At 43.7% G+C, this 16,853-nt stretch overlaps 1 protein-coding gene and 4 non-coding genes across 5 annotated transcripts; all 5 read right to left on the bottom strand.

Moving 5' to 3' along the window:
- Nucleotides 1-613: 613 nt before the first annotated feature.
- eif4a2 (eukaryotic translation initiation factor 4A2) lies at nucleotides 614-10,798 on the bottom strand. The gene is made up of 11 exons (XM_080185902.1): nucleotides 10,686-10,798; nucleotides 9,745-9,793; nucleotides 9,333-9,465; nucleotides 8,703-8,842; nucleotides 4,262-4,430; nucleotides 3,845-3,954; nucleotides 3,032-3,175; nucleotides 2,794-2,931; nucleotides 2,308-2,397; nucleotides 1,964-2,043; nucleotides 614-1,710 (listed from the first exon to the last, which is right to left on the bottom strand). Exons 1-11 carry the CDS (start codon nucleotides 10,709-10,711, stop codon nucleotides 1,566-1,568), a joined length of 1,224 nt encoding a protein of 407 aa, XP_080042028.1. The 5' UTR covers nucleotides 10,712-10,798; the 3' UTR covers nucleotides 614-1,565.
- LOC145341650 (small nucleolar RNA SNORA81) lies at nucleotides 3,584-3,761 on the bottom strand. The gene has a single exon (XR_013886415.1). It is a non-coding gene; the product is annotated as a small nucleolar RNA SNORA81 (small nucleolar RNA).
- LOC145341654 (small nucleolar RNA SNORD2) lies at nucleotides 4,160-4,228 on the bottom strand. The gene has a single exon (XR_013886419.1). It is a non-coding gene; the product is annotated as a small nucleolar RNA SNORD2 (small nucleolar RNA).
- Nucleotides 9,124-9,192, bottom strand: LOC145341651 (small nucleolar RNA SNORD2). Its single transcript, XR_013886416.1, has one exon. It is a non-coding gene; the product is annotated as a small nucleolar RNA SNORD2 (small nucleolar RNA).
- Nucleotides 9,582-9,652, bottom strand: LOC145341652 (small nucleolar RNA SNORD2). The gene has a single exon (XR_013886417.1). It is a non-coding gene; the product is annotated as a small nucleolar RNA SNORD2 (small nucleolar RNA).
- Nucleotides 10,799-16,853: the final 6,055 nt, after the last annotated feature.

The raw sequence follows: 16,853 nt of genomic DNA, 5'->3' as shown, positions 1-16,853 counted from the left end.
CATTAGCTAAGGAAATATGCCTCACACAATACATCAAATGTTCAGTTCAAAATTTCTTCCTAATTAAGCCCAGTTATATATTTACCACCCTTTCTGCAACTCAAACAATTCTTAATACTGTCTGAACAACTGTGCACCAGCAAGAAAGTTGGAAATTAGTTACTCTTCAGGAGGAATGACAGATCAAAACAACCACTTTGTAGTTTTTGTTCCTCCTAACAAAGAAAAGCATTCAAGTTCAAATTAACTTTAATAGCTTTACATGCTAACTTCTCAAATTCCACCTTACAAGTTGCAATTAGGTAGAATCTAATAGGCACAAAACATTACCATAAATACCTCAATGTGGGTTCAAATCAACCTGGGTATTGATTATTTGGAAGCCATATGAAGAAGAAAATGCAGAAATCATACCCAAATCACTTGTCTAAACCTGCAAATTTTATAGAACTTGTTGCCTTTCAATGTGAAGGTTAGCCTCACAGGGGCTAGCATACTGCAAATTTTAACTAGCCACCACTGCATACTGAACCACTGCTGTGCATGCATAGCTTAAATCTTACTGATTAAAGGCAAGTTATATAAAGCTGTGGATTTTTTTATATACAAAAACCTCTTTTAAAAGTAGGTTTATTGAGTGTAAACCTCCAATTAGTGTTTCTTATTGAAAGCACCACAGGAATAAGCCTGTAATACATTTGCTTAGGTTTGCTGCATTTTATATTGCTCAGGTCAAACATGCACCACCATTGCAAATTTACAAGTAGTTTTTCCTCATACATTTACTCTCTGCAGAAGCATGTTAGATCAACATGGTTTGAAAGATCTGAATTTTACTATTGAGCAGAGTCTATACAATCTCCTAGTAGGTTGTTTTCTAAAGAAAACAAAAATAAATATTTAGAATAGGAAGACAGATAGCAACAGATTGCATAAATTAGAACAGCCCATGTACAATAAACAAAATAACTACAAAGTTACAAAAATAAAGATGCAATACAGGAATGCAGTTACAACATCTGGTTTCCCCCAAAACTAATGCCAAATTTCTCACATTTGTACACAAGGAATTATTAGCAACCATCCACTAGGAAGCCAAAACTGTGCAGATCACAGCACAACTCAACTTTTTATTAAATACAAATACATGTAGTTAGATTACTCTAGAAAAAAAGTGCACATACATTTTACCAATTGATTGGCAAGCTTCATTTTAAAATAGTTGTAGATATGCCAGTTTGACATAATTGGCTGATTTAACACAGCACTTGAATTTTTTAGTCCATAAGTAAACTATTAAGTGATAAAGAATATCAAACAGAAATGCTACTACAGAACGTTCAAAACACTGAAGGGCATATACATTTAAACACCCCATGAATTAAACTTCCCACCCCAGCAGTCAACACCGCAAAAGGATGGCGTTCCTCAAGTCACTTATCACAATGCTGGATTTCTGATCCTGTCTGCACATGGGAGAAGAGATTCAACAACTCGTGAAGCAGCACAACGCACCATGTAGTCTGATAATTCAGCAGCTGCAAATGCAAATTCTCATGCCATCATTAGATCAGGTCAGCCACATTCATAGGCATCTCTTCCACAGTTGTATTGTAGAATGTCTCAATATCACGAAGAATTCTTTTATCCTCTTCAGTAACAAAGTTAATAGCAACACCTTTCCTTCCAAAGCGACCCCCACGACCAATTCTGTGCAAATAATAAAACGAGTTATACATTCAAACTACCGCAAACTATAGTGCAAGATAACATCCTGGAACAAAAAGGATTTATAAAAATTCTAATGTGAAGCTGTCTCTTTTCTTACTCTGCATTCCCTTCCCAAAATTAAAGTTGCATAATGCAATATAGACCATGCCACATTTGCATCTCACACACTGGACAAAATGTGACAAGTTTGAGCCACTCAAGCTTAGTTTAGATGAATTTGAAAAATACTAACCTGTGGATATAGTTCTCACGATTTGTAGGCAAGTCATAGTTAATAACTAGAGACACCTGCTGCACATCAATGCCACGAGCCTTTAAGAGAATATTCAAATTTGGTTATAAAACTGGTTGATATCTGATTTCTACAGAAATACATTTTATATCAAAATCTTGACGAGCAAGTAATTTTCTTTCTTCTGCCTTAAAACAAAAAAGCAAACTTCTGTGCCAAGCAGCATGAGGAACATGCTGACATGTCAGAATTTTCTGGCATTACCAACTTGGTGCAGCAATTTCAAAATAAGTGAAAATATAATTTTCAGCTGCCAGATTCTGGTGCATGTCAATTTTACCTACCAGCAAGTCAGTAGTGATAAGTACACGGCTAGATCCTGAACGGAATTCCCTCATAATCACATCACGTTCCTTCTGATCCATATCACCATGCTACAAAAGTCACAGAAAGATACTGTATTATATCATGTTGTCAAAAAGCACTGCTCTAGTCTAATTTAACTGGCAACAACTGACCACTGTTTGCATTAGTTAACCAATGACAGAAGAATCTTGCAAAAAGCTGCAAAGCAGATAAACCACTTACTCTAAGTGCCTCCAACTAGTTCTTCTGCAATATCAATCTTTACAGTTAAAACTCTTGCCTCAATAGAGCAGGAGTGCCCGTGGATACCAGGTTTAGATTCCCGATTTATGCAAAATATTGCAACAACCAGATTATGTTCATCTTAATTGGAAAAACAGCAACTTCAGCAAGGTACAAGGTAGAACTATGCTCCAACTGAGAATCATTACCAAAGACAGAAGGTAGAACTACAGAAACCTTACCAACGCAGAGACGGTGAAGTCCCTTGCATGCATTTTTTCAGTTAGCCAATCGACCTTCCTCCTAGTGTTAAGGAAAATCACAGCCTGCGTTATTGTTAGAGTTTCGTACAGGTCACACAGCGTATCCAACTTCCATTCCTGTCAGAATAAAATCCTAAATTTGAATCGATCCTCCAATAACTGCTATTTTCATTTCTAGTTCAACCCTGAAAAGGGCTTTTAACTTTGTTCAACACACCTCTCTCTCCACATTTATGTAGAACTGCTTGATACCCTCAAGGGTCAGCTCCTCTTTTTTCACAAGGATACGGATTGGATCACGCATAAACTTTTTGGTGACCTCCAAGACATCACTGGGCATGGTAGCCGACAACAAAACCACCTAAAGAAAAAAATTAGCAGTGCTTTAATGTTCTTCCCAGTCAGCTCCTCACACCAATCCTTAATTAGAAATCTTGCCTCTGCACACATTTCAGCATTTTTCATTAAATATATTTATGTTAGCTCTCCATTCTGTAATTAGAGTCTTGACAATATTAACTGAATATCCCAATTATTCAGTCTGTAATGTAAAGATTCTTTTTGTTCCAGCAATCACGTCTTTAAAAATTACTGCTCTCATTGCTATACAATCAAACATACAAAAACAAAGGATGGAATACGAACCAAAAAAATACTTGCACGTTCAGCTCAAATACTTCCCATTCTCTAACCGCTCGTCATCCAGAATATTTCATTTCATCCCATACCTCAATGTGCAACAGGATCCAACCAACTGGATACACATAAAACCTGTAGCACAGAATCTTGAGACAAAGGATACTGGACATTAAGAAAGAGGTCCACCCTGGCCTCATTTGCAACACTGTGCATTTGCTCTTCTTCCTCAGTGTACTCTACTAGCATTATTACAAAAGACAGGGGTACCTGAATTTTGTAATTTTAGCAGAGTGCTTTGAGAGGAAGGCAAGTTGGTAACATCATGGGCAGTTCACTGCTACCCCTGTACTATTAGAAGCCATTTCCTAGTTTGAAAAACAGACAAGCATACCTGAATGTTTGTGCTCAGCTTCTGAAAAATCTCGTAGATTTGATCTTTGAATCCACGACTCAACATTTCATCAGCTTCATCTAAAACAAACATCTTGATCCACCTAGAAGCTGCAAAAATTATTTAGACTAAGTTAGAGCAGTGTTTTGTGGAAAAGCATCTAATAACCTGGTACATGTCCACATAAAACCTGCAGAGCAATCTAAGACAAAAGGGACCCTAACAATGTGAATTCTAAATCACAGTTTCCGACTAACCTTGCAGCCAATTAGAAGTTTTTTTTGAGTAAGAACATGTGCACACCTAACCATAAAAGAGTGATCAGTTCAGAAGTTTGTCTCCATTTCAGATCAGTTCCAAAAGATGAGAAAAATCATTTCAGTCTGAACGGCTTTGGATCTTAAGATCAGTACTCACATATATATCCCCTGTTCAACATGTCGAACACTCGCCCTGGAGTTCCTACAACAATGTTGGGAGCTTCTGCGTTCAGTTTCTGCATCTCACTTCGTACATTGGTACCACCAATGCAGGCATGACAAGTAGCACCCATGTAATCCCCCAAGGCCAGGATTACCTTCTGGATCTAAAAAAGGGTATAGATTCACTTAACCCTTTTGTTAAAATAGACTTGATTGCACAAAAACTGCTATTTATTAATTTGGTGCTGTACTTAAATACTGATCATTTAACATTTACCAAGTGAAACACTCAATAAGCAAGATAGTGAAATATTAAAGTGAAAGATTTATTCCTGGCATAACTATTTGGCATTTATTTTAGCTTGCCATTATTCAGAGGCCAGCAGTAGCCCAAGAATAAAACCAGAAAGTTAGAAGCCAGCATGAATCCTGTATCTCTGGGGAGAGAAACAAAGACAATACTTTAAAAGTAAACCATCTCCCATTTTTTATGGGGAGAAACCCATTTGAAGTCCCTTAAGCTTGGTGCTAATCTTGAAGATATCCACGCCAGTCAACTCTATGTGCAAACAGAATTATTGAAACCCAACAGTGCAGAAGGCGGCCATTCGGCCCAGAGATTGCACTGACCACAATCCCATCTAGGCCATATCCCCATACGTAAGAACAGAAGAAATAGGAGCAGTAGGCCATCTAGCCCCTCAAGCCTGCCATTCAGTAAGATCATAGCTGATCTGAAGTGGATCAGTTTCACTTACCCGCCTGCTTCCCATAACGCTTAATTCCCTTATTGATCAGAAATCTATGTACCTGTGACTTAAACATATTCAACAAGGTAGCCTCCACCACGTCAATGGGCAGAGAATTCCAGAGATTCACTACCCTCTGAGAAAAGAAGTTCCTCCTCAACTCTGTTTTAAACTGACACCCCCCCCCCTTATTTTAAGGCTGTGCCTGCTAGTTGTTTCCTTTCTAAGTGTGAAGAATCTCTACCTCTACCCTATCTAGCCCCTTCATTATCTTATACATCTCTATAAGATCACCCCTCAGCCTTCTAAACTCCAACAAGTATAGGCCCAATCGACTCAATCTCTCCTTATAAGCTAACCCCTCACCTCTGGTATCAACCTGGTGAACCTTCTCTGTACTCCCTCCAAGGCCAATATTTCCTTTTGCAAATAAGGGGACCAAAATTGCACACAGTACTCTAGTTGCAGCCTCATCAGTGCCTTGTACAGTTGCAGCAAGACCTCCCTGCTTTTATATTCTATCTCCCTCACGATAAAAGGCCATGTACTGATGAGTACATGAGAATTAATGGGATTGAGGGTTATAGATAGGCCTGGTAGGTAGGGATATGATCAGCACAACTTGTGGACCAAAGGGCCTGTTTGTGCTGTAGTGTTCTATGTTCTAACATTCCATTCGCCGCCTTGATCGCCTGCAGACTGAGTTTTTGCAATTCATGCACAAGGACCGCCAGGTCCCTCTGCACAGTGGCATGTTGTAATTTTTCACCATTTAAATAATATTCCATTTTACTATTATTTCTTCCAAATTTGGAAAAGTTATACTTCATCTGCCAGATCCTCACCCACTCAGCTTATCCAAATCTCTCTGCAGACTTTCCATGTCCTCCACGCAATTCCCTTTTCCACTCATCTTCATGTCATCAACAAATTGTTACTTACATGCAGTCCCTTCCTCCAGATTGTCTATGTATATGGTAAACAGTTGAGGCCCCAGCACCGATCCCTGCAGCACGCCACTAGTCACCAACTGCCAACCAGAAAAGCACCCATTTTTTCCAACTCTCTGCTTCCTCTTAAATAGCCAATCCCCGTAACCCCACATATTTGCTAATCTCTCTAACTTATGCATACCAGGATGCTAGAGGCAAATTAGCTTTTGACCAATGCACCTTATCAGCCCATCTTTGGACTTGGGAGGAAATCAGAATACCTGGAGGAAACCCAGACACAGGGAGAACGTGCAGACTCCACAGTTATCCAAGCTGAGAACTGAACCTGGGTCCCTGGCACTGTGAGGCAGCAGTGCTAACCACTGTCACCATGGTGCCCCAGTGACAATTGTTTCATAGTCATCAAAGAACAAAGAACAACCCAGCACAGGAAACAGGCCCTTTGGCCCAACAAACCCACGCCGCCGCATCACCCTACACCTATTCTACCCTGCGTGTCTACGAATGGAACCCCTAACTTAGCCAGATTCAGGGGAGAATAGTGTCAATTTGGTAAACCAATCAGCCTAAGAGCACATCTTTGGGGTGTGGGAGGAAATCATCATTAGAAGTCATCATTAGACTATTAATTCCAGACTTTTTTTACTCAATTCAAATTTCACCAACTGCCACGGTGAGATGTGAACTCGGGTCCCATGAGCATTACCCTAGATCTCTGGATTACTAGTCCAACAATACCACCACTTTCCCTTTCAATCTTTCACAAATCAGACCTACAGAATCCCTGTAGTGCAGGAGGCAGCCATTTGGTCCATCGAGTCTGCACTGACCACAACCCAGGTCCTATTTCTGTAACTCTACACATGTACCCTGCTAATCCCCAGACACTAAGGTCAATTTAGCATGGCCAACCTACTCTGCACATCGGTGGACAGAGAGAAAACCAGAGCACCCAGAGGAATCCCACAGACATGGGGAGAATGTGCAAACTCCACACAGATGGTGACCCAAGACTGCAATTGAACCCAGATCCCTGATGCTGTGAGGCAGCAGTACTAACCATTGTGCTGCCATCTTCTCCAGCAAATAATGGGAAAACAAAGCTGCGGACTGCCGGTTAGGATTAGGCCAAAAGCAATTGATACAAGATTCAACTAGGAATTGTGGAATCTATTTCCAGTCTTGGCCCACATTTGCTTGGAATTGCATCCATTTAAAAAAAAATGGAAAAAGCACTCCCCATTTCCTCTGCTTAAAATTTACATGGATAGGAACAGGGGTAGGCCACTTAGCTCCTCCCAGCCCATTCCTGCATTCTAACATCATGCCAGTCTGCCCTAACTTCCTATTCTTCATACCAAGAAAAATCTGACTGAAATGTTAATTGCCATTTGCAGAACAGAATTCCAAACTGGTATCAGGCTCTGCAAGAACTGCTTAATCTCACTTCAATCAGATCCTCTTCAAATTTTTAAAGCTATTTTAGCCCTCTAGTTCTAGAATCCCTCAGTGAAAATAATTCCTATCTGCCCCATCACTTTCCCATAGTATCATGAAACTTTTACAACCTACGCCTTAATCATCTTCCATGGAATGCAAATTTCCTCATGCAATTTAATCTAAGAGGTTAGGTAACTTTCTAAATCTATACCAAGCTCCCTCCAAAGCCAACGTATCATTTTCAAAGGCATGGTCTAACTTGGGTTTTGTACAGCTGCAGTAAACTTTCTCCCTGATTTCTCTTTCTCCAGATAGAAAGTATAGCACCCCACTAGACTTTTTGCTTATTTTCTGTACCTCTGCACGATGTTTTAATTAGCTATGCACTGAAGCCTCCAACTCTCCTTGGGTTGCTGTTTCTGGCTTTTTACCATTTGGCAAGTATTTTGATCTGTTGTTTATAGATGGCTGGATGGATAAGGAAGAGTAGCTTAATTGCTTACACAAAGCTCAGGTTTTACAGCCACATTTTGCATTGAAGTAAATCACTCTATACATGATGAGGAATCCATGGATATGCCAACATAAATTATTCAAAGGCATTCATTAGGTGGTACACATATTAGCAGTAGAGTGCAGGAGGTACCTTGCGACATAGATGTGACGTATTGGTTGAAAGGTGCAGATAAGGGAATAGACAGTAAGAATTGACGATTTGCGTTCCCTTGTCATCCGTTTACACCGTTTATCAACATTAAATGATAGACGGAAATCCAATTCCTTTGCAGTCGCTGGGTCAAAATCTGGGAATTCCTTCCCTAACAGCACATGGGCTGCAGCGATTGAAGGGGACCACCTTCTCAAGGGCAACGAGGGACAGGCAATAAATGCTGGCCAGCCAGCAACACCACGTCCCACGAATGACTGAAAAAAAAAGGAAGCAAATAGTGCTGAATTTTGGACCAGCAAAAGAACCTCATGGTGACAAACTGATCAGAAGCTTCTAATGGTACAGAAGTCAATAAACATTAAGGCATAGGTACATTAAGTCAAAAAGGCTAATAGAGTGCTGACTTATTTTCAGGAGGCTAGTGAAACTGCATCTTGAGTATTTCATTCAGTTTGGGCACTGAAACTTTAAATAAAGGGCATTGGAAAGAGTACAGTGCAGATTCAAGTGACAGTTGTAACTACATTTGACCCTATTCAACAACACCAGAACGTATCTAAATTGGATCTTGCAGTATTAAGGTGATAATCAGAGCTCAAACCTCATTGACAGGCCATTTTGTACCTGCTGTGCCAGTTCTCTGGTAGGAGCCAGCACCAAGGCCTGTGATTCTTTCATATCCAGCTCTAACTGTTGCAGGATCGAGATTGCAAATGTGGCTGTTTTGCCAGTTCCAGACTGGGCTTGGGCAATGACATCAAAACCTGAATCAAAGAAATCAGAAGTTAACTTTGAACAAAATAGAAATGGCATTTGACCCTTTAATTTTGTTCAATTTAAAAAAAATACACTCAAGGAGTCGATCCCTACAAGCTTTTATCAACTAACAATCCCAAATGTTGACAAATGGGTACATTAAATGTATTAATGTTTAAAGACAACACGAGTCCAGAAACATATATGATTGAGATCATGATCATACAAGCATATAGCTATTCAGACAGTTCCCTTATCTTGAAGCACAGAACTATTAGTGAGGTCTCATGAGTGATCAGTAAAAAGTTTATCACCATTGCATATCAGTCCCGAAAGATGGAAAAACATCATTTCACTCTAGGTTTACACTGAAGTAGGATCTGATGAACCAAGTCACATAAGATATTATCTAGGGAATTACCAAAAAAATACATTATAATGGTAGTGCTAGCTCTCTCAAACAAATCCAAGCCACTAGAAATAATATTAAACATTCACCTTTAATGCATGGCATAATTGCCCTCTGCTGAATGGCAGAAGGTTTTTCAAATCCATATGCATAAATTCCCCTAAGAAGAGTCTCCTTCAGGTTCATGTCATCAAAGTTATCAACAATTTCATTCCAGTTGCTCTGATGGGGTGGAAAAAGAGAAAATACTTTAACAGACAAGGCTAAGACCATGATCAGACAGATATCCATTCAGGCAGATCCCTTATCTTGAAAGGTAGAACTCAGTGAGGGCCTATGAGTGATCAGTAAAAGAAGTTTATCACCATTGCACATCAGTCCCGAAAGATGGAAAAGCATCATTTCACTCTGGGTTTACAGTGAAGTAGAATCTGATTTTAACTTGCTTCAAACATAAAATTTAAATCTTGAAGTTTTCTCAACGTTGAATATGATACTCACTTCAATGACACCATCTGGGTCCATTCCATCTGGGCCATGTTCTTTAGAGCTGCAAAAAAAATTAAAACAGAATATTTCTAAATTGCACTTACAAATCAGTTTCCACTTTAATGGTTTTCTCCAAAGCATCCCTTCGTTAACAAAACTGATTCTTTTATTTAACTATAAGGAGAATACCACCAAGTTACCAGCGGTAGTATAAAGTTGCCACAAACAAAAGAACGTTCCCTTTGCCAGAGAGGCGCCATAAAATCCTTCTCAATTTGGGCTCTTAAACAAAAGATGAAAACAGGTTCGGGTGAAGAAATAAGGTCAGGAAATGTCGATGTGACCCAAGTTTAAAAACATATTTTAAAAAAAGTTAAGAAGTTTTGTTAATGAACAGCGTCTTAGTTTCAGGCCCCGACACCACCCTATCCACGTGTCCCGTACCCGCGGCGGCGGGGAGAAGCCGCTTCCACGGATCAAATCCGCCAGCTCTCCCCGTCCGTCCATCAACCCAACCCGACCCACCCAGGAGACAGGACGTCAACAACACCTATCCCAGCGCCATCAACCCCTCCCCTACTCGGGTAGAGGGGAGGCCAGGGCCGGAGGCGACCCTGGAGGCAGCCCCGGCGCGTTTACTAACAAATAAATCGGTTGGACTTAAACCTGGTGTTGTCAGCCGTCTTATTCTGTTTACCCCAGTCCAACGCCGGCATCTCCACATCATCGCAGCCCCGGAGGCAGAAGCGGCCCTCGGCCGCTCTCACACGGCCGCCATTTCGGTGGCGGCGGCACCACCGGCCCTCTCTACCGGACTGGGCTGATCCGGCGGCCCTCCCCTCCCCGTGCGGTGGAGGGGGGGCTTATTGATTCTGTTTGGGGAGAGGGGGGGAATTATTTTATTGGGGTTTATTTGGGAGGGGGGAAATATGACACCCACTGCCGCCGCTAACCTGTAATCCGCAGAGCCACACGACATCTTCTCCGTCCGCCCGCCACCGCCGACACCTCCTCACGGAAAGGAAGCGCTGCCTGCGCCCCGCGCCTATTTATACCCTGCCCGCACCTCCACTTCCGGTGCCCGCTCAAAGCCCACCGGCGGCCCCTAGCAGCGCGGGCCGCTGCCCGCCCGCCGCCAGCCCGGCTCTCCCCACCTCGCCGCAGCCGCTTCTGGCCCAGCGCCGCCGCTCTCCGGCGCCCAACGGCACTCGCCCTATTTTCTCGCGGCGGATGGATACGGTCGAGGGGGTGGGGGGGAGGAGGTCGCGAGCGCTCCGCACTGGCGGGGTTTCCCGGAGTGCCCCTGGCGGCAGGCTGAGGCGGTGGTAGTAGGCCTCGGCCTAGAGCTGGTCCCGGCCTGGGCCTCACGCCTGGACGTGGCCCGCTCAGCTCACCCTCCCTGTCCCTCGCTGTCACCCAGAGAATTCTGATAGAGATGCGCTGCTTTTTTAAAAAAATCAAACCTATCTAAAGCGATTTCTAACGTTAATTTCAAGGCTCAGACAGTTAGCCCTCCTCGCTTTTCAAAGGTTATTTTATTGTCGCAATTAGGCTTACATTAACACCGCAATGAAGTCACTGTGAAAATCCCCACACTCCAGTGCCTGTTCGGGTACACTGAGGGAGAACTTAGCACAGCCAATGCTCCTATCCAAGCACGTCTTTTGGACCGTGGGGAAAAATAACTGGAGCAGCCGGAGGAAACCCACACAGACATGGGGAGAATGTGCAGACTCCTCACAGACAGTGACCCAAGCCAGGAATCGAACCCGGGTCCCTGGTGCTGTGAGGCAGCAATGCTGTGCCATCGTGAAAGCCACTTATTCTACACCTTGGCCCTGTCTGTCCAGGTTTAAACAAAATTCACACGGGCAAAACCTGTCAAGTGTTTCAGATGGATTTGTACCACAATCTGTTACTGCAAGGGGGAGATTGCACTTTTAAAAATCCCAACTTGTGTAATCGCTGGTCTTCTTGTTCACAATGTTTCGGCAGCTGCCAGAATGGCCAACTATTTTAGAGCAAATTAAGGGACAAATAAGGGCAAAATGCTGCAGATGTTGGAAACTGAAACAAAAGCAGAAAATGCTGGAAAATCTCAGCAGGTCTGACAGCATCTGTCGAGAGAGAGAGTGTAGAGCCAACATTTTGAGTCTGGGTGACACTTCTTAAGTTCTGAGTGACAGCCTGGCAGGGGGTGATGATGTGCCAGAGTTGTGAAAGGAGGAGGGAGAGTGGGTACTGCACAGGCCTAAGATTTATAGGTGCAAATTACAAGAAAAACAGCATCCTGGATGCATGCAGCATGAGACAAGTGGGCTCAATTATGGCACAATCCTGTAAAATACAGGTCACTTGGCAGCTACCCATCTATTCAATCAGACCTCCATTTCCACCTTTGATGCCTGGGTACCCATTGCTCATACTCACCTTGGAAGTTCCCTTTTGGCCTCCATCTTCACCTCCTGAGGTCCACATGAATGGATTGGTCTTGAACTGGGTTTGGTCATTCATTACCATTTCATCTTTTTTTTGTGGTAACCTGGATGTTATAAAGCATCATCGGATCTCACTCTTGTCTGCTAAAGCTGTTCAGGATCAACCTGGAATGAAAAGATAACCTCCATTTTTTCTTGACTGCAAAACATATTCTGAAACCATTCTCCCCTGTCTCTTGTCCCTTCATATCCAACAGCAAATGCAAAAAGCTCATGGATTTGTTTATCACTAAGATTGAGACCACGTGGTCAGTTGTCTTGGCTGCTTTCCTTATTTTTCCTTGTCCATTGGGCCTAACATCCTCCAAGCATCTCTCTGCCCACCCCCAGCCTGCCCCCCCAACTCCGAGTTCACAACCTTCACTAATTTTTCTTGTTTCTCCTCTCAAAGTTCATCCATGAGACACACAACCTCGATCCTATTCCTAGCTCCCATGTTAGCTGATATTGTAATAGTTCTATCTGATCAGGCACTCACTGTTCCATTGTTACTTATCTAATTGTAAGCAGAAAATCATCTGCAATGACTTAACTTCCCATTCCCACACCATTACCTCAGTATCCCCCTTGGATAAATTCCTGGCCTCCTAACAAAGCATTAGTTTTTGGATATACGTTGATGATATCCAACTCTATCTCACCACCACCTCCCTCAGCTCCTGAACTGCTGCTTAAATATCAGTAGGCTTATCTGACCTCTAGCTCTAGGTGAGCTGAAATTTCCTCCAATTGAGAAGATCAAAATCATTGTCATTGTTCCTTACTCTAAACTCAGCTCTCTAGCTACCCATTTCATCACTGTTCCTGGCAATTATGGAGCTAAACCAGACTGTTTATAACCTTGGTATCATATTTAACACCCCTCCCCCCTAGGTGAGCGCACATATCTGAGCAATCACACAGACAATTCATTTCCACTGCTGTAACTTTGCCTGACTCCGCTTCTGTCTTGAAAAGGTGGTAGTGATCTTTTTTGAACCGCTGCAGTTCATCTGGTGCAGGTACACCCCTGGTGCTGTTAGGAGGGATTTTGACCCTGCAACAATGAAGGAACAGCAATGTACTACTTCATCATGTCAGGAGGACATGTGACATGGAGGGAAATTTGCAGATGTGTTTCCCATGCACCAGATAGTCTGGTGTTTCTGGATGGTGACGGTTGTGGGTTTGGAAGGTGTTGAATGAGCCTTGGTGAGTTGCTGCAATGCATCTTGCTGCCTCTGTAAATTCCCTAGCTAGAGAAAGCAGCTTTTCTGTGTCTACCATGTCAAGTCCCTTCATAAAGGTGTATGTTCAACAAGATTACTTCTTCATTTTCCCTAAACACCAGTATAGGACTCTCTTGTAGCCACAGTATTTATGTGGGTGGTCCAGTTAAGTTTATGGTCAATGGTAACCTCCAGGGTGGTGGCAGTTTCAGTAAAGGTAACAGCATTTCAAAGGGAAGTAGTTAGGTTCCCTCTTGTGCTGATGGTAATTGCTTGAACTTTTGTGATTTGAATGTTACTTTCCACTAAGCCTGAGGGTTGCCCAGGTTCTGCTGCACTGATTGTTTCAGTATCTGAGGTGTCTCATATGGTACAGAACTATGAGCAATCACAGATTCTGGGGCACGGAGACAGGCTCTTCAGCCCAACCTGCTCCATGCCGACCAAAAAGTCCATCTAAGGTAACCCCATTTGTCTGCATTTGGCCATATCCCTCTAAATCTTTCCTATCTAGTGTGGATGAACAGAGGGATCTAGGTGTATGTGTACATAGATCCCTGGAAGTTGGGAATCAAGTAGATAGGGTTGTTAGGAAGGCATACGGTGTCTTGGCGTTTATTGGTAGAGGGATTGGTATAGGGCATTGGTGAGGCCGCAACTGGAGTACTGTGTGCAGTTTTGGGCGCCGCACCTGCGCAAGGATATTTTGGCCTTGGAGGGAGTGCAGAGGAGGTTTACTAGGCTGATACCGGAGTTGAGGGGGTTGAGCTATGAGGAGAGGCTGAATAAACTAGGCTTGTACTCGTTAGAGTTTAGAAGAATGAGGGGAGATCTCATTGAGACGTATAAGATGATGAATGGGATGGATAGGATAGAGGTGGAAAGACTCTTCCCGCTCAAAAAAGACAGTAGGACTAGGGGGCACAGCCTCAAGATAAAGGGGGGGCGGTTTAGAACGGAGTTGAGGAGGAACTTCTTCACTCAAAGGGTGGTGAATCTCTGGAATTCTCTGCCCGTTGAAGTGGTGGAGGCTGCCTCGCTAAATATTTTTAAGAAGCGGGTTGATGGGTTTTTGATAAGAGAGGGGATTAAGGGTTATGGGGAGAGGGCGGGAAAGTGGAACTGAGCCACGACAGATCAGCCATGATCTTATTGAATGGCGGGGCAGGCTCGAAGGGCCAGATGGCCTACTCCTGCTCCTATTTCTTATGTTCTTATGTTCTTATGATTGAATTTAGGAGCCGCAGCGTCATGTTGCAACTGTACAAAACCCTGGTGCGGCCGCACTTGGAGTATTGTGTGCAGTTCTGGTCCCCACATTATAGGAAGGATGTGGAGGCTTTGGAGAGGGTGCAGAGGAGGTTTACCAGGATGTTGCCTGGTATGGAGGGGAGGTCCTATGAGGAGAGACTGAGGGATTTGAGGTTGTTTTTGTTAGAAAGAAGGCGGCTACGAGGGGACCTTATTGAAACATATAAGATGATTAGAGGCTTAGATAGGGTGGACAGTGATAGCCTTTTTCCTCGGATGGAGAAAGCTAGCACGAGGGGGCATAGCTTTAAATTAAGGGGTGGTAGTTATAGGACGGATGTCAGGGGTAGGTTCTTTACCCAGAGGGTGGTGAGGGATTGGAATGCCCTGCCTGCAGTTGTAAATGCGCCTAGTTTGGGGGCGTTTAAGAGATCCGTGGATAGGTTTATGGATGGAAAGGGTTTGGTTTAGGTTAAAGGGTCATTGCTTTTTAACTGGTCGGCACAACATCGTGGGCCGAAGGGCCTGTTCTGCGCTGTAATGTTCTATGTTCTATCTATGTGGACAAGTCCCCAGGACCAGATGGAATGCATCCGAGGGTTCTGAAAGAAATGGCGGAGGTGATAGTGGATGCCTTGGTGATTATTTTCCAGACGTCGCTGGATTCCGGGGAAGTGCCGGAAGATTGGAAAGCGGCTAATGTTACGCCGTTGTTTAAGAAGGGTGCCAGGCAAAAGGCGGGGAATTATAGGCCGGTTAGTTTAACGTCTGTTGTAGGTAAAATGTTAGAATCCGTCATCAAGGAGGAAATAGCGAGGCATCTTGAGGGGAATTGCTTGATAGAGCAGACGCAGCACGGTTTCGTTAAGGGGAAGTCGTGTCTGACAAATTTACTTGAGTTCTATGAGGATGTGTCTTGGGCGGTGGATAGAGGAGAGCTGGTGGATGTGGTCTTTCTTGATTTTCAGAAGGCGTTTGACAAGGTACCTCACAAGAGGTTATTGCAGAAGGTCGGGGACATGGAGTTGGGGGTAGGGTGTTAGCGTGGATAGAGGACTGGTTGTCAAATAGGAGGCAGAGAGTGGGGGTCAATGGGTGCTATTCGGATTGGCGGTTGGTGACTAGTGGAGTGCCTCAGGGGTCGGTGCTGGGGCCTCAGCTACTTACCATTTATATCGATGATCTGGAGGAGGGAACCGAGTGTATGGTGTCGAAATTTGCTGATGACACCAAGATTGGTGGAAAGGCAAATTGTGCGGATGGTGTGGAGAGTCTGCAGAAGGATCTAGATAGGCTGGGCGAATGGGCCAGGAACTGGCAAATGGAATTTAATGTTGGCAAGTGCGAGGTGGTCCACTTTGGTAGGAATAATGGTAAGAAGGATTATTACTTACGTGGAGAAAAACTGCAGCAGGCGACGGTGCAGAGGGACCTCGGGGTCCTTGTGCATGAGTCGCAAAAACCCAGCTTGCAGGTGCAGCAGGTGGTCAGGAAGGCAAATGGGATGCTGACCTTCATAACGAGGGGGATTGAATATAAAAGTAGGGAGGTCTTTCTGCGGCTGTATAGGGCATTGGTGAGGCCGCAGCTGGAGGACTGTGTGCAGTTTTGGGCGCCGTACTTACGCAAGGATATTTTGGCCTTGGAGGGAGTGCAGAGGAGGTTTACTAGGCTGATGCTGGAGTTGAGGGGGTTGAACTATGAGGAGAGGCTGAATAAACTAGGCTTGTACTCGTTAGAGTTTAGAAGAATGAGGGGAGATCTCATTGAGACGTATAAGATGATGAATGGGATGGATAGGATAGAGGTGGAGAGACTCTTCCCGCTTAGAAAGGACAGTAGGACTAGGGGGCACAGCCTCAAGATAAAGGGGGGGCGGTTTAGAATGGAGTTGAGGAGGAACTTCTTCACTCAAAGGGTGGTGAATCTCCGGAATTCTCTGCCTGTTGAAGTGGTGGAAGCTGCCTCGCTAAATATTTTTAAGAAGAGGGTTGATGGGTTTTTGATAAGAGAGGGGATTAAGGGTTATGGGGAGAGGGCGGGAATGTGGAACTGAGCCACGACAGATCAGCCATGATCTTATTGAATGGCGGGGCAGGCTCGAAGGGCCAGTTGGCCTACTCCTGCTCCTATTTCTTATGTTCTTATGTGTCTGTCCAAATGC

Source organism: Carcharhinus amblyrhynchos, chromosome 3, assembly GCF_965287045.1.
Source record: "Carcharhinus amblyrhynchos chromosome 3, sCarAmb.v2.hapA, whole genome shotgun sequence".
Lineage (NCBI taxonomy): Eukaryota > Metazoa > Chordata > Chondrichthyes > Carcharhiniformes > Carcharhinidae > Carcharhinus > Carcharhinus amblyrhynchos.
This window is presented reverse-complemented; position numbering and strand designations above follow the sequence as displayed.